This window comes from Coregonus lavaretus (assembly GCF_964263955.1).
Source record: "Coregonus lavaretus genome assembly, contig: HAP1_SCAFFOLD_1286, whole genome shotgun sequence".
In the NCBI taxonomy this organism is placed as follows: Eukaryota; Metazoa; Chordata; class Actinopteri; order Salmoniformes; family Salmonidae; genus Coregonus; species Coregonus lavaretus.
The window spans coordinates 62,310-79,565 of NW_028158241.1; the positions used below are offsets into that span (position 1 = coordinate 62,310).

Consider the following 17,256-nt stretch of genomic DNA (forward strand, 5'->3'; position numbering starts at 1 on the left):
GATCATTGTCATGCTGAAAGACCCAGCCACGTTTCATCTTCAATGCCCTTGCTGATGGAAGGAGGTTTTCACTCAAAATCTCACGATACATGGCCCCATTCATTCTTTCCTTTACATGGATCAGTCGTCCTGGTCCCTTTGCAGAAAAACAGCCCCAAAGCATGATGTTTCCACCCCCATGCTTCACAGTAGGTATGGTGTTCTTTGGATGCAACTCAGCATTCTTTGTCCTCCAAACACGACGAGTTGAGTTTTTACCAAAAAGTTATATTTTGGTTTCATCTGACCATATGACATTCTCCCAATCCTCTTCTGGATCATCCAAATGCACTCTAGCAAACTTCAGACGGGCCTGGACATGTACTGGCTTAAGCAGGGGGACACGTCTGGCACTGCAGGATTTGAGTCCCTGGTGGCGTAGTGTGTTACTGATGGTAGGCTTTGTTACTTTGGTCCCAGCTCTCTGCAGGTCATTCACTACGTCCCCCCGTGTGGTTCTGGGATTTTTGCTCACCATTCTTGTGATCATTTTGACCCCACGGGGTGAGATCTTGCGTGGAGCCACAGATCGAGGGAGATTATCAGTGGTCTTGTATGTCTTCCATTTCCTAATAATTGCTCCCACAGTTGATTTCTTCAAACCAAGCTGCTTACCTATTGCAGATTCAGTCTTCCCAGCCTGGTGCAGGTCTACAATTTTGTTTCTGGTGTCCTTTGACAGCTCTTTGGTCTTGGCCGTAGTGGAGTTTGGAGTGTGACTGTTTGAGGTTGTGGACAGGTGTCTTTTATACTGATAACAAGTTCAAACAGGTGCCATTAATACAGGTAACGAGTGGAGGACAGAGGAGCCGCTTAAAGAAGAAGTTACAGGTCTGTGAGAGCCAGAAATCTTGCTTGTTTGTAGGTGACTGTCACGGTTTCGGCCGAGGCTGCTCCTCTTCCTTGTTCGGGCAGGCTTCGGCGGTCGTCGTCTCCGGAGTACTAGCTGTCACCGTTCTATGTTTCATGTTCGTTTGGTTTTGTCTGTTCTTAACACCTGTCCCTTATTTGGGTCTTAATTGTTTTCCCTATTTAGTTGCTTGTGTTTGGGTCAGGTGTTATGCGTTATTGTTTTGTGTCAGCCTGTGTCAGCCGTATCAGTCTCTCGTGGTTGTATTTTTCGAGAGTTTGCACTGCGTGCGCTTCTTTCTTGTTTTCCGCACAGTGTTTCAGTGCGTAATTTGTGCGCCACCCGGTTGGGGAGGCTATTTTGTCCTATTCTTGGATTTACTAAAGTGTTTAACGTCATCCTGGTTCCTGCGTTTGATTCCACACACACACCACTCTGACAGAATAACGCATCACATGGAATCAGCAGGAACGACCTCACCAACAGCTGCGATGGATGAACGTCTGCGGGGTCAGGAGGACCGCATCAACCAGGTCTGCCATGCGCTGGAAGGTGTTATGAATACCCTACACCGATGGGAGACCAGCGGGGTGCCCACGCCACCCCGAGCCGAACCAGCTCCATCGGCCAGCCCTCCTTCCTCGTCTCCGGAACCTAGTGGGATTCGGCTCTCGCTCCCGAGGGCATACGACGGCTCCACTGCCGGGTGTCAAGGGTTCCTGCTACAGGTGGAGCTCTACCTCGCCACCGTACACCCGGCGCCCTCGGGACACGAGAGCGTCTCAGCCCTCATCTCCTGTCTCACCGGCAAGGCGTTGGAGTGGGCCAACGCCGAGTGGAGGAGAATGGACGCCGCTACTACGAACTATGCGGAGTTCTCCCGCCGCTTCCGTGCTGTGTTCGACCATCCACCAGAGGGGAAGGCGGCGGGGGAGCGTCTATTCTACCTCCGACAGGGGATGAGGAGCGCCCAGGACTTTGCCTTGGAGTTTCGGACCCTAGCGGCCGATGCAGGGTGGAATGAGCGGGCCCATATCGACCACTTTCGCTGCAGCCTCCGGGAGGACGTCCAGCGAGAGTTGGCGTGCAGGGACACATCGTTGACTTTCGACCAGCTTGTCGACATGGCCATCCGGCTGGATACCCTGCTCGCCACCCGTGGGCGACCCGGAGGGGGGGGTTCGCCCATTCCACTCTCCAGCACCTCCGAGCCAAGCCCTATGGAGCTCGGTGGTGCTGGCGCTAGGGAACGCAGGAGGAGGAGCCCGAGGGGACCCGGTCCTTGCACTAATTGTGGCCGTGGAGGGCACACCGCGGCTAGGTGCTGGGGTGGGTCCTCTGGTGAGGGAGAAGGCAGGTCACGCATTGGGGGGACCTCCCAGGTGAGTAGGCGCCCTGCTTACCCAGAGCTTTCTGTCGTGCACCTAACCTTGCCTGTTTGTTTCCCACAGGTTGCACCTCGTTCCCAGCATAAGGCGCTGGTAGATTCAGGCGCAGCTGGGAATTTTATAGATCGCCAGTTCTGTATAGAGTTAGGGATTCCCCTCCTTCCAGTTGATAAGCCTTTTCCCGTTCATGCCCTAGATAGCCGTCCGTTAGGGTCTGGGTTGATTAGGGAAGTCACAGCGCCCCTTCAGATGATGGCGCAGGAGGGGCATGAGGAGATAATCCAGCTCTATCTGATTGACTCTCCTGCGTATCCGGTAGTGCTGGGTCTTCCCTGGTTGATGACTCATGACCCTATTATTAGGTGGCGAGAGAAAGCTCTTAAAGGGTGGTCTGCTCAATGTGAGGGGCGGTGTCTGGGTGTTTCCATAGGGGCGACCTCGGTGGAGAGTCCGAATCTAATGCCAGCACTGCAGATTCCCCCCGAGTATGAGGACTTGGCACTGGTGTTCAGTAAGACTAGGGCAGCGCAGCTGCCGCCTCATAGACAGGGGGATTGTGCGATAGATCTCCAGTCAGGAGCAGCTCTCCCGCGGAGCCATGTGTATCCCTTGTCTCAAGAGGAGAGAAAGGCTATGGAGACGTACATTTCTGAGTCTCTTAGACAGGGATACATACGGGCCTCTACTTCACCCGCTTCCTCTAGTTTCTTTTTTGTGAAGAAAAAGGATGGAGGTCTGCGCCCGTGTATTGATTACCGCGGTCTCAATCAGATCACAGTGAAGTACAGCTATCCACTTCCTCTGATTGCGACTATGACGGAGTCACTACACGGTGCGCAGTTCTTTACAAAATTGGATCTTAGGAGCGCATATAACTTGGTGCGCATTCGAAAGGGCGATGAATGGAAGACAGCGTTTAGCACGACTTCCGGACACTACGAGTATCTAGTCATGCCATATGGGTTGATGAATGCTCCCTCAGTCTTCCAATCCTTCGTCGATGAGATTTTCCGGGACATGCAGGGACAGGGAGTAGTTGTGTACATCGACGACATTCTGGTGTATAGTCCTACCCGTGCTGAGCATGTAGCCCTGGTGCGCCGAGTATTGAGGAGGCTGTTGGAGCATGACCTATATGTCAAGGCAGAGAAATGTATGTTTTTCCAGAGGTCGGTCTCCTTTCTGGGTTACCAGTTATCTGCGTCAGGGGTGAAGATGGAGGTAGACCGGGTGACAGCTGTGCGTAATTGGCAGACCCCAACCACTGTGAAGGAGGTGCAACGGTTCTTGGGTTTTGCGAATTATTACCGGAGGTTTATCCGGGGTTTTGGACAGGTGGCAGCTCCCATAACGTCTCTGTTAAAGGGGGGTCCGGTGCGCTTGCGGTGGTCAGCTGAGGCGGACAGGGCATTTGGGAGACTGAAGGACCTGTTTACCTCGGCGCCGGTGTTGGCGCATCCGGATCCCTCTTTACCGTTCCAAGTAGAGGTGGACGCGTCAGAGGCCGGGATAGGGGCCGTTCTTTCCCAGCGTTCTGGCACTCCACCTAAACTCCGTCCCTGTGCGTTCTACTCTAAGAAGCTCAGTCCGGCGGAACGGAATTACGACGTAGGAGACAGGGAGCTGTTAGCCGTGGTACAGGCCCTAAAGGTGTGGCGGCATTGGCTCGAGGGGGCTCAACACCCTTTCCTCATTCTAACTGACCATCGTAACCTGGAGTACATCCGGGCAGCTAGGAGACTGAATCCTCGCCAGGCTCGCTGGACTATGTTCCTAGCCCGGTTTGTGTTTAAGATCACATACATCCCTGGGTCCCAGAACGGGAAGGCAGATGCGCTGTCTCGGCGGTATGACGCAGAGGAGAGGTCAGTTGAGTCCACGCCCATACTACCGGAGTCTTGTCTGGTTGCTCCGGTGGTGTGGGAGGTTGATGGTGAGATCGAGCGGGCGTTACGCACCGACCCGAGTCCTCCACAGTGTCCTGTGGGTCGGACGTACGTTCCGCTCGAGGTACGCGATCGCCTCATTTGTTGGGCTCATACGTCCCCCTCCTCTGGCCATCCGGGTATCGGCCGGACAGTGCACTGCCTTAGCACGAAGTACTGGTGGCCAACGTTAGCTAGGGATGTGAGGATTTATGTCTCCTCCTGTTCGGTGTGTGCCCAGTGTAAGGCGCCCAGACATTTGCCCAGGGGTAAGTTACAACCCCTGCCTATTCCACAACGACCCTGGTCCCACCTCTCGGTGGATTTTGTTACCGACCTTCCCCCCTCACAGGGGAATACTACCATCCTGGTCGTTGTGGATCGGTTCTCTAAGGCCTGTCGTCTCCTTCCCATGCCGGGTCTACCCACTGCCCTACAGACCGCTGAGGCTCTGTTCACCCATGTCTTCCGGCATTACGGGGTACCCGAGGATATAGTGTCTGACCGAGGCCCCCAGTTCACCTCTAGAGTGTGGAGAGCATTTATGGAACGGTTGGGGGTTTCGGTAAGCCTTACCTCGGGGTACCACCCGGAGAGTAATGGGCAGGTTGAACGTGTCAACCAGGATGTGGGTAGGTTTCTGAGGTCATACTGTCAGGGCCGGCCGGAGGAGTGGGCGAGATATGTGCCCTGGGCCGAGATGGCACAGAACTCTCTTCGCCACTCCTCCACCCAACTAACCCCTTTTCAGTGTGTGTTAGGGTACCAGCCGGTTCTGGCACCATGGCATGAGAGCCAGATCGAGGCCCCCGCTGTGGATGAGTGGGTGCGGCGCTCGGAGGAGACGTGGGACGCTGCACACGTCCATCTGCAGCGTGCCATACGTCGACAGAAGACGAGCGCCGACCTACACCGCAGTGAGGGGCCAGTGTACGCACCTGGAGATCGAGTCTGGCTCTCAACCAGAAACCTGCCCCTCCGCCTGCCCTGCCGGAAGCTGGGTCGGCGGTTTGTGGGGCCATTTAAAGTCCTGAGGAGATTGAACGAGGTGAGTTATAGGTTAGAACTACCTGTTGATTACAAAAATATTAACCCCTCGTTCCATGTGTCTCTCCTCAGGCCGGTGGTAGCTGGTCCACTCCAGGACTTTGAGATTGAGGAGACTCCTCCGCCCCCGTTGGACATCGAGGGGGCTCCGGCGTACACCGTGAGGTCCATCCTGGACTCTAGACGCCGGATGGGGGGTCTTCAATATCTCGTGGAGTGGGAGGGGTACGGCCCGGAGGAGCGGTGCTGGGTGCCAAGGAGGGACGTATTAGACCAGTCCCTACTGACCGATTTCCATCGGGGTCATCCTGCGCGCCCTGCTCCGCGTCGTCCGGGTCGTCCCCGAGCTCCGGGTCGGCGCACGGCTGGAGCCGCGCGTCAAGGGGGGGGTACTGTCACGGTTTCGGCCGAGGCTGCTCCTCTTCCTTGTTCGGGCAGGCTTCGGCGGTCGTCGTCTCCGGAGTACTAGCTGTCACCGTTCTATGTTTCATGTTCGTTTGGTTTTGTCTGTTCTTAACACCTGTCCCTTATTTGGGTCTTAATTGTTTTCCCTATTTAGTTGCTTGTGTTTGGGTCAGGTGTTATGCGTTATTGATTTGTGTCAGCCTGTGTCAGCCGTATCAGTCTCTCGTGGTTGTATTTTTCGAGAGTTTGCACTGCGTGCGCTTCTTTCTTGTTTTCCGCACAGTGTTTCAGTGCGTAATTTGTGCGCCACCCGGTTGGGGAGGCTATTTTGTCCTATTCTTGGATTTACTAAAGTGTTTAACGTCATCCTGGTTCCTGCGTTTGATTCCACACACACACCACTCTGACAGTGACCAAATACTTATTTTCCACTATAATTTACAAATAAATTCATTAAAAATCCTATAATGTTATTTTCTGGATATTTTTTTCTCAATTTGTCTGTCATAGTTGACGTGTACCTATGATGAAAATTACAGGCCTCTCTCATCTTTTTAAGTGGGAGAACTTGCACAATTGGTGGCTGACTAAATACTTTTTTTCCCCACTGTATATATTCCCCGTCATACAGAGTACTGATACAGCTGGTCAGTGAGGATCCACCTGTGTGATTCTGTCAGCTATGTGAGGAGATGTGGATCTGATGGCCGCAGGTTGTGAAAGAAGGGAGAGATGAATGATCTTGTCAGCTCTTTGAGACACACTCCTCCCTCTTCCTCAGTAACACTTCAGTGGGGTTGTTTCATACTGTCTCATCCTTCATCTCTCTGTTTTTTGTTATTTCTCTTTTCCCCTTGAGTAGTGGTTCAGAGAGAGGGAAGATAGAATATATTGGGTGGACACAGAGTGTTATAGACACGACACTAGAGAGTAGTTCTGTCAGGTTTCTTTGTTTCTTCTGATCTAGGATAATATAAGCGTGCTCTGACCTATTTCACTGGTTCTAGACTAACTGGCTAGATGATAGCTTTGGAGGTAATGTTCTACTTATAACTGGAGGTTCTCTGGGTCAAGCCCCCTCATCATCCACAACAGTTTTACATTCAAGACCTTTACAACCTCCTCCGATATGCATGTGTTTTCATGTCACATTACACAGTAAGTGGTTAACTCGAGTGTAGATAATATACTGTAGCTAGACCGTATGAGCGGGTTGTCATTTGCAGTAAATAGTTGTGTTTGGGGCCATATGCTTGCTTATGAAAGCTAAGAGGAAGCCATTTAACTGAGCTAGGTCTGTGAACTGTTTTGACAGAGCATCTTAGACAGATCTCATGTGGTTTGGTTTGGGTTTTTAACTGTTCCAGAGAGCTTCATGTGCCCTCAGGCTATGGAACGCTAACCACAGGCAGCTCAACACAAACAAGACTATTGCAATCCAATTGTAATATCATTGTGAAAATTAAATGTAAAGCGCAAAAACTATACATGTATAACCTACAGGCTATAACTAGGCCCAGAGATTTCCTGGTCAGGTTACATGGTCAGGAGAACTCCTGGCCTTAGTCATGAGGGATGTATGATTTTTTGGTCTCAGTCTTGGTTAGGGCTGTTCTCTGTTGTTGCTGGGGCTCCAGACTTAGTGGGAGGCCCAGTCCAGCCCTAGACAGGCTCTAGTTATTAATGGATGCCATCACCATCTCTGTGTCAACCTGTCAAAGCTGCCTCCCTCTCACTGACAACCGCGATTTAGGTCACTGCCCTCTGAAACGAAGCCCTCCATCCTGCTCTGTGTATGCAAACATAAACATGCACAGAAGCACATGCGGCACATGCATGCACACTCACACACACACACAGACACACACACACATGAACACACAAACACACACGCACACGCACACACACACATCCAAATACCACTGCTCTCAATCTTGGGCCTGCGGTCAAATGAAATATCATGGGCTTGAGACTGATATTTTTGTCCTTCCCAAATGTAGATACACTCAGAGCTAATGACCCCATGTTACCAGACAACCCCTCACTGGCACATTAATAAGGTCATCTTCAAAAATAATGTCTGGATCAAAGTGGCAAAGATATTTGAAAGTCAAATTTAACTTATCAAAGACGCAATACAAGTGGCCATTTTATAATTACTACCTACACCGAGTCTGGCCTCCACTGAATGCTTTTATTTCTCTGGCCAGCCTACTACCACCCTCATTGTATCCCACTGTACACTCTTAGAAAAAAGGCTGTTTTGGTTCCAGGTAGAATCCTTTTTGGTTCCAGGTAGGATCCTTTTGAGTTCCATGTAGAACCCTCTGTGGAAAGGGTTCTATATGGAAGCCAAAATAGTTCTACCTGGAACCAAAAGGGTTCTTGAAAGGGTTCTCTTGTGGGGACAGCCGAAGAACCCTTTTAGGTTCTAGATAGCACCGTTTCTTCTAAGAATGTATTCATATTATTATTTAGGCTAACATTAGCATGCAGGTTACATTACAGCTCATCAGAGATGGTGGGTAGAGCGGCATCTCACCGTCATCAACCAGAGAGCGAGAGAGAACCGATTGCCTTATTACCAGACAGGTGAGGTGGAGGCGGAGGAGGCAGAGCTGAGGGGAGGAGGGAGGTGAGAGAGAGGAGGAACACGAGGTGAGGGGATGGAGGTAGGGTTCAGTCGTGTCACAGAGCATCCAATTAAACCACACTGCGACAGTTGGACACCATACACACACACACACATATACACACGTGGTAAATATGTTAGACAACCAATTATGTGAGACTAGAATATAGCAGTGGAGGGAAGAGGAAAGTAGAGCAGTGAAGAGAGAGAGCAGAGGAGGAGAGAGAAGAGGAGAGTAGAGCAGTAAAGAGAGATAGCAGAGGAGGAGAGGAGAGAAGAGCAGTGGAGAGAGAGAGCAGAGGAGGAGAGGGGAGAGGAGAGAGGAGAGGACGGCTGATGTTAACCAGGCAGCAGAGGGCCTGCATTCAGATAATTACCACTGAGTACACTCTGAAGCACAACTTTTACATCCGAAACCCCAGGGCCTCAATAAAACATCTCTATTTGAATGTAGCCCAGCACTAGGATTCTACTAATCAGCAGCACATCAGTTGAATCAGTGCTGGAACAAAAGCCTGCACACCCTCTACGTAGCTACGCAGGAGTAGGGCTGGCCAGCCACATTGGCTGGAACAAAAGTCTACAGCCAGGGCCAGAGTAGAGTTGACCACCCCTGGTCTAAGTGCCATTGAGTTCCATTGATATGGGTTGAAGGGAAGGACAGGTCATTAGCTATCCCTGTTATTCTCCAGGCAACAGGGCAGAGGGCTCTAACACAGTCATCCTGAAGGAACAATGAGTCACCTGGCGTCAGGTCACCTGGGTTCCAAACTCATAAAAGTCAAAATGGTCGCTGTTCAGACAAACTACAAAGACTTGTATCACTAGTAAAGGTACAGAATCACCTGAACCCCAACCCAGAGGATATAATAACCGGATCATGAATTATTCATAACTTAACATTTGCATACTGTCAAAGAAAGGGTGGCCAGACAGTTGCTGTGTCGTTATGTCATTTAACAAAGTATACACTGAATTCAATACACACACACACATGCATACGGATGCCCACAGAAACACACACACACACACACACACACAAGATGCCTATTAATGTGTCCATTGATTACACTGCATTGATTACGCTCCTTGCTGTGACTGTATCTGAAACCTGTGTGTACAGGAATACGCTGAGTGTGTGTTAAATCATCTGTGACAAATGTCACCATATATCAGTGTGTGTGAGTGTGTTCTCTTCATCAGCTACGCCTCATTGATTCAGCATCACTGACCTCCCTGGAATAATATGAATTGTATTCTATAATCAATGGGAGGGGAGAGCTCTGATAAATGCCAGTCCCACCAGTCCCATATGGCATGAAAAACACAGACAGTATCAATGGCCAAATCACAGCTACTGTAGCTCACACAGTCACACACTGAGAAAGGTGCTGGTCAATCAATTCAATCACTGAAGACAGGGCCTACCTGTGATTGTCCACAACAAGACAGGTCTGTCTGATCTTACACAGCTTTGAAAAGGATTGCTGTGAGGAGATGATTAAACATCTCTATTCTAAGACATCATGGGGAGAAGAGGTTGGAGGCTGGCATATAAAAAAATGCAGGAGACAGCACTCTACAGAAAAAAGTAGAGAGAGAAAAAGTAAAACAATTAATAAAAATGTACACGCACATTTTCTCCTCTCCTCCGCTCCTGACTGCATGTGCTGCTGCAGGAAGGGGGGCATTGCCTAGGCAACCAAAGACTAGTTTGCTACAACCCTTGCTTGTTTCAGCATGGAGCAACAACATTTCCTCACGTTGTAGAGTCTATGTTACAGCTGAAATTGACTCAACCACACGAATGCCCGACCGTCCCGTCCCGTTGTATTATTTTTAAACGATGATGACAGTAATTTTATTTTCATGACGGTCTTCATCCATAACTGTCGGTTACACGGTTATACAGTAATTGTGCCAGCCCTAAGCGTGACAGACATATATTTACACACACACACACACACACACACTGAACTTTCCATCACACAAACACACACAGAGCTGTCAGTTGTCTAATTTGCGCGGCACTGTGATGAGCACTCATTCCTGACGACCTCAGGCATCATCACCATGGGCCCATTTAACTCTGCTGAGTGAGGTTAGGACCTGGTGGAAAGGAGCTGAGATGGGGTGAATTGGGAAGATTAGCGCCTAATGCTAATACTAATGGAAATGCCTCTGTGTCCTTCACCAGGGTCCACTGGATGGAACAATGCAGAGAAAGTGATTATGAGTTACCTTTCTGAAGGAGACAATGCTTCACCACTGAGAGATGAGATACCAGCAGGCACGTGCACAGATGGAGCCCTAGGGGTGCTGGTGCACCTGCCCATTTGCCCTCCTACGATCTTTTTTAGGTGGTGTTTCTTAAATACAAATATTTTATTTTTTGTCTCTTTTCCTATTGTAACTTTAAATATAACGAATTGCCCACCAAACTACATAATTTCTCACTAAAATTCCCTCCCCATTAAAAGTCCCCTCCCACTGTTATTTTATACAGTTTATACAGGCTCTATACAGTACAGGCTTCAAAATTGTATATCATACACTGCAATTGGAGAAATCAATGGGAAAGTAATGCTGCTATGAACGTTTCTATACTAATTTACCCACTTTTGAGAATAAGCCCTTCAAAGTTTTTGATGTGATTTTAACACTTGCTAGTGAGGTCTTCTTTTTTTACGCCTATTCAGAATCATTCACACCCTCCTAAGCCCCACCCATCTCTTTATGAAATCACACGTACAGTGGCTTGCGAAAGTATTCACCCCCCTTGGCATTTTTCCTATTTTGTTGCCTTACAACCTGGAATTAAAATTGATTTTGGGCGTTTGTATAATTTGATTTACACAACATGCCTACCACTTTGAAGATGCAAAATATTTTTTATTGTGAAACAAACAAGAAATAAGACAAAAAAACAGAAAACTTGAGCGTGCATAACTATTCACCCCCCAAATTCAATACTTTGTAGAGCCACCTTTTGCAGCAATTAGAGCTGCAAGTCTCTTTGGGTATATCTCTATAAGCTTGGCACATCTAGCCACTGGGATTTTTGCCCATTCTTCAAGGCAAAACTGCTCCAGCTCCTTCAAGTTGGATGGGTTCCGCTGGCGTACAGCAATCTTTAAGTCATACCACAGATTCTCAATTGGATTGAGGTCTGGGATTTGACTAGACAATTCCAAGAAATGTAAATGTTTCCCCTTAAACCGCTCTAGTGTTGCTTTAGCAGTATGCTTAGGGTCATTGTCCTGCTGGAAGGTGAACCTCCGTCCCAGTCTCAAATCTCTGGAAGACTGAAACAGGTTTCCCTCAAGAATTTCCCTGTACTTAGCGCCATCCATCATTCCTTCAATTCTGACCAGTTTCCCAGTCCCTGCCGATGAAAAACATGGTGTTCTCGGGGTGATGAGAGGTGTTGGGTTTGCGCCAGACATAGCGTTTTCCTTGATGGCCAAAAAGCTCAATTTTTGTCTCATCTGACCAGAGTACCTTCTTCCATATGTTTGGGGAGTCTCTCACATGACTTTTGGCGAACACCAAATGTGTTTGCTTATTTTTTTCTTTAAGCAATGGCTTTTATCTGTACACTCTTCCGTAAAGCCCAGCTCTGTGGAGTGTACGGCTTAAAGTGGTCCTATGGACAGATACTCCAATCTCTGCTGTGGAGCTTTGCAGCTCCTTCAGGGTTATCTTTGGTCTCTTTGTTGCCTCTGATTAATGTCCTCCTTGCCTGGTCTGTGAGTTTTGGTGGGCGGCCCTCTCTTGGCAGGTTTGTTGTGGTGCCTTATTCTTTCAATTTTTTAATAACAGATTTACTGGTGCTCCGTGGGATGTTCAAAGTTTCTGATATTTTTTTATAACCCAACCCTGATCTGTACTTCTCCACAACTTTGTCCCTGACCTGTTTGGAAAGCTCCTTGGTCTTCATGGTGCCGCTTGCTTGGTGGTGCCCCTTGCTTAGTGGTGTTGCAGACTCTGGGGCCTTTCAGAACAGGTGTATATATACTGAGATCATGTGACAGATCAAGTGACACTTGGATTGCACACATGTGGACTTTATTTAACTAATTATGTGACTTCTGAAGGTAATTGGTTGTACCAGATCTTATTTGGGGGCTCATAGCAAAGGGGGTGAATACATATGCACACACCAATTTTCCGTTATTTATTTTTTAGAATTTTTTGAAACAAGTAATTTTTTTCATTCCACTTCACCAATTTGGACTATTTTGTGTATGTCCATTACATTAAATCCATGACATTGTCCTCCAGAAAAAAAGTTGTCTCTCACAACTTTCTGCCACTGAGCTTTGTCGATAGCACCAGCTAAATCCAGGGCAGCAATGTTGTTGAATGCTTTAGCAACACTTTTGCAGTTGTCCAAAGCTATATAATTCCAAAAATCTAGAAAAGATGATCTATATACTGACCAGGGGAGCCCCATTCTTTTTAACACAGAAGCCTGTGACATGACACACCAATAAGGACTCATCTCTCGGCATTGGTGTATCCACTATCTCAGCCAATCATAGCTAGCCTGGAAGAATCCTGTATTTCTCCCTATATACAATTTTTTTCAAACGGCTCTCTTTTGAAGTAGGAACTAGCGTCAAATGCCTAGGATCCTGTAACCAGTCACATATATGTGCAGGCAAAATCTGAGGAGAAACAATAATGATGGTTAGGCTAACTGAAATTAGACTCATTAAATAACATGCTATGCAAAATATGGGTTAATATTTTCCTTTGTGGGATTTCAAGACTAGGTACTGACATATGTGGTCCTCTGTAGCTCAATTGGTAGAGCATGGCGCTTGTAACGCCAGGGTAGTGGGTTCGATCCCTGGGACCACCCATACATAAAAAATTTATGCACACATGACTGTAAGTCGCTTTGGATAAAATCATCTGCTAAATGGCATATTATTATATGATTATTATATTTGCCCAACAATATGAACCTCATATTGCCCCAGACCTGTCAGAATAATACAACAGAGTCTCTCATTAGGCTCAGTGTCGTGAAAATGATCTGATACTATGCTCCAGGTTGAAGAAACCTCCTTCTCACCAGCACCAGAACTACAGCAAGAACAAAGTCATCATAAGAGAAATCCTCTTTGAAAAAGTGGAGATACATTCGCTCCACGCACCAGCTAATTCCTTTAATTTATTCCCAACTGTCAGCTCAGTGAGCTGGCTAGCAGTCATTTCTGTTTTCTCCATGTTAAGGCACTCTTACTTGGGTAGGTCTTCACAGTCAGATGTCTCCTGACGACTTCTTTCTCCCACAAATGAAACACATTGGGCTCTATTTTAACATACCTAATATAATGGTACATCTAAGCGCAGGCGGTAGCGCTATAGGTTCAGGGGTGTGTCAGAAATATTTTTGCTATTATCACTATCACAATTATCGGCGCACTTGGTGGCGTTGGCTGTGTTTTGATGAATAAACAAGTTGTGGGTGTGTCGAGGCTTGGCCCCTCACTTGCCAATCAGAACGTGCTCCATGGCGAAATATGTGGTTGCTTCAAGTTTTGTATTTACAGTCTTTTATGTATTGCCTTGGAATCAACTTCAATTCCAATGTTAGTCCGTTATAGTTTGTTAAATGGCTTACAGAAACACAATAGAAAAATGCAGACTTATCTTTGATAAACACATTAACTTGAACCCATTTGCAGTCCACATTGTTCTATGTAATTGCATGGTTTCAATAGCATTCACAATGATATAGGGGCTAGGCCTACTGTAAATTGCATTATGGCTGAGCATGGACATGCCAAACATTGTCAATAAGCAAGAGTAAATAAATTATTGATAAGGCCTAAAAATAGAACAAATAATTTTTCACAGTAACTTGACAAAGATCCAATATAAAAAGAAATGGAGAATGTCCATTCACCGTTATACTGCTCCCAAATCAGCCTATATTTTATTAACATAATCGGAACCATCTTACAGATCAGGTCCCATTCACACATCTCCAGAAGTTGCATTGCATGCGCGCCACGGACATTGTAACCATTAAACCAGGCAGGTGAATCATTCTGATAAGATTGGTTGTAATAAAATTTAATGAAAAACCAGCAATCAGCAATCAGTTTTTTTTAAACCACAACAATAAATAAATGTAAAATTTTATGATGTCATAAAATGGCCAGGATAAAAAAGACAGGCATTGCTGTTGAACCAGCCTTAGTTATAGTAGGCCTAAGGGAGGGCTTGGGTTTTGAACATATAAAACAGAAAACAAGCCATTGTTGCAGGTTACAGATAACTTCTAAATACAAGGTTCACCGGTATTCACCAAGGTTCTCATCTCTCGTTTCATGATGGGCATTGACACATAGCCTACATGGAGTTTTATTTTTTTCACACGTCCAAAATGGGACCTGCATGGCATAAATAATGTGGGCTTGCCTACAATACATAGATAAAAAGGGAATGTCAGCTCACTGTTTTACTCCTCTCAAACATGACATTTTAATAAAGCTTTGGTGATTAAGATTTATTTACAAGCGGTCTCAGGAGCCAAACCCTTTATCGACAGTCTTGACTACTTCGCGATTGCATTGGGCAGGACAAACAAAAGCCTTAATTGAGAGGAGGTGAGGCTGTGCTTGGTTTCTATATGTTTTTTATGTTTCTAAATACGAAGTATATACAGGCACCAAAAGCACATTAGGCTACTCTTGTTCCATGCGCATATGGGCAGTGTGTGTCACAGCTAGATAGGCTGTGTTTCTGCTGTCAAAATGCCATAACCAACTGTGTTACTGCTAAAACCAGCTTTTGGTTGGTCTTACATATCCCTAACAGCGCTGCCTGAAATCATGTTTTTAAGGACACAACTCAAATATTTCCACCCCTCCCATCGGAGCGCAAGCGAGCTGATACAAGACAGGTAAATTGCAGAACCCGGCGTTAGGGCTGGAAAATGCCAGTGCGTCAGATTTTACATGACGAAATTGCTAACTAATGCACATTTGACACTAGCGCCGCCTTAACCCCAGCTGAAAACTGAGTCCATTTTCTCTATTGCGGATGAAGCGACTCACTGAGAGCTTACTGTGGCTCATCTTGAAAAATGAATGAGGCATTCAACCAAGTACAGTGCCGTAAAAATTTATAATCCGAAATGAATATCCTGCTATAGTTTATAATTGACCACTTATCTTAGTAAATCTAACAGGGTATTTAAGCAGAACAAACATTCCCTTAAAAGCCGGAAACAGGAAGTGATCAAACAGGACGTGCTGACTCACCGTGGAGACGTACTGGATGTCCCGGCAAAGTTTTGTCTCTGCAGGGAAGTCCACCAGATCCAGGAAGTTGTCCACCACCACCTGGCCGATGATGTCGTGGCGCGAGAAACGGTCAAAGTCGTAGACACTGAAGTGCAGCTTGCGCGTCGGCAGCTCAGCGTACTCCACGGGGAACAGGAATACCTCATCGAACACAGGGTTGAGGGTCTTGCGGTGAACCTTGGTCTGGTGCTTGGTCTGCCGGTCTGGTAGTAAGTAAATCTTGACGTAGGGGTCAGAGGTGCCCAATAAGTCCTTGGCGGGGAGATCCTGCGCCTTGTGGATCTTGACGATGAGTTGCTCCAGGTCACAGTCGAACTTGAGAATGAAGTGTAGGCGTCCGCAGCCTCCGCCCCGCCGGCCCCCCTCATCCCCTTCCAGGGAGCGCTGCTTGTAAAGCTCTGGTTTGAGACGACCCAGACCCAGGCCCATCCCAGTCAGGGAGTCCTGTCTCTGGAACTGGGCCACGTTGAAGTCCGGGTTGGACCTGTTTACGGATAATCTACGGATAGAGTTAGACCTGTGTAGAGGACAGACAGAAAGAGACACATTACCATTGTTAGCATAGGTGAGAGGAGACACACAGAGAGACAGCAAATGTGTACTTGATACAACAACAGAGTACATGAATAAAATAGACAAAGGCTTTCTGTAAATATGACCGTTACAGCTCAAGCAACAATCGATAAAAATAGCAATTCACTCTACTCAGTTTTTCAAGAGGGCTGAGTTTTGGGTAAGTGTTACGTGCTGAACAGAGGATAGACTTTCCTTCAACCACAAACAAATGACTAACAACTAAAATGAAACTCATTGATACAAAGAGGCTGTCTGGGAGCAGAATTACTCATAGAACATTGTTTGCTGTAGAGGACGTGACTCCATAAGACTCAGTGGGATAGCTGCCTTACAGCTGCTGGGTTGCTAAGTCTGAGCTTCTGTTCAGTGCTCTAAACCTGATCAATGCTAGAACTTTCCAACTGCCTCTTTTGTGTCACACAGGGCTTTAACAACGGAGTGAGTCATGGTTTCTACCTAAGTGTGGATGAAGTTTACAATGTTCTGAAGGTGAAATGAAGAATCTGGAGAACATTTTTTCAAATTAATTAATGAGCTGTCGGGGTGTATTTCACTCGTGCAAAACAATGTGCAAACCAAAGTCGCAAACCAATTATGGTGTCTGTACTTCAGAAGCACAGTAGACATACAGTGGGGAAAAAAAGTATTTAGTCAGCCACCAATTGTGCAAGTTCTCCCACTTAAGAAGATGAGAGAGGCCTGTAATTTTCATCATAGGTACACGTCAACTATGACAGACAAATTGAGGAAAGAAAATCCAGAAAATCACATTGTAGGATTTTTAATGAATTTATTTGCAAATTATGGTGGAAAATAAGTATTTGGTCACCTACAAACAAGCAAGATTTCTGGCTCTCACAGACCTGTAACTTCTTCTTTAAGAGGCTCCTCTGTCCTCCACTCGTTACCTGTATTAATGGCACCTGTTTGAACTTGTTATCAGTATAAAAGACACCTGTCCACAACCTCAAACAGTCACACTCCAAACTCCACTACGGCCAAGACCAAAGAGCTGTCAAAGGACACCAGAAACAAAATTGTAGACCTGCACCAGGCTGGGAAGACTGAA

The 17,256-nt window shown here is 47.0% G+C and overlaps 1 protein-coding gene across 1 annotated transcript in view; it reads right to left on the minus strand.

Moving 5' to 3' along the window:
* LOC311124253 (synaptotagmin-9-like) overlaps nucleotides 1-17,256 on the minus strand; it is a gene marked incomplete at both ends in the record, with an annotated part of 46,309 nt that overhangs the window by 8,470 nt on the left and 20,583 nt on the right. The window contains one exon of the mRNA XM_084198426.1: nucleotides 15,570-16,128. Coding sequence (XP_084054552.1) covers nucleotides 15,570-16,128 — 559 coding nt within the window. The remainder of the gene's footprint in view (nucleotides 1-15,569; nucleotides 16,129-17,256) is intronic.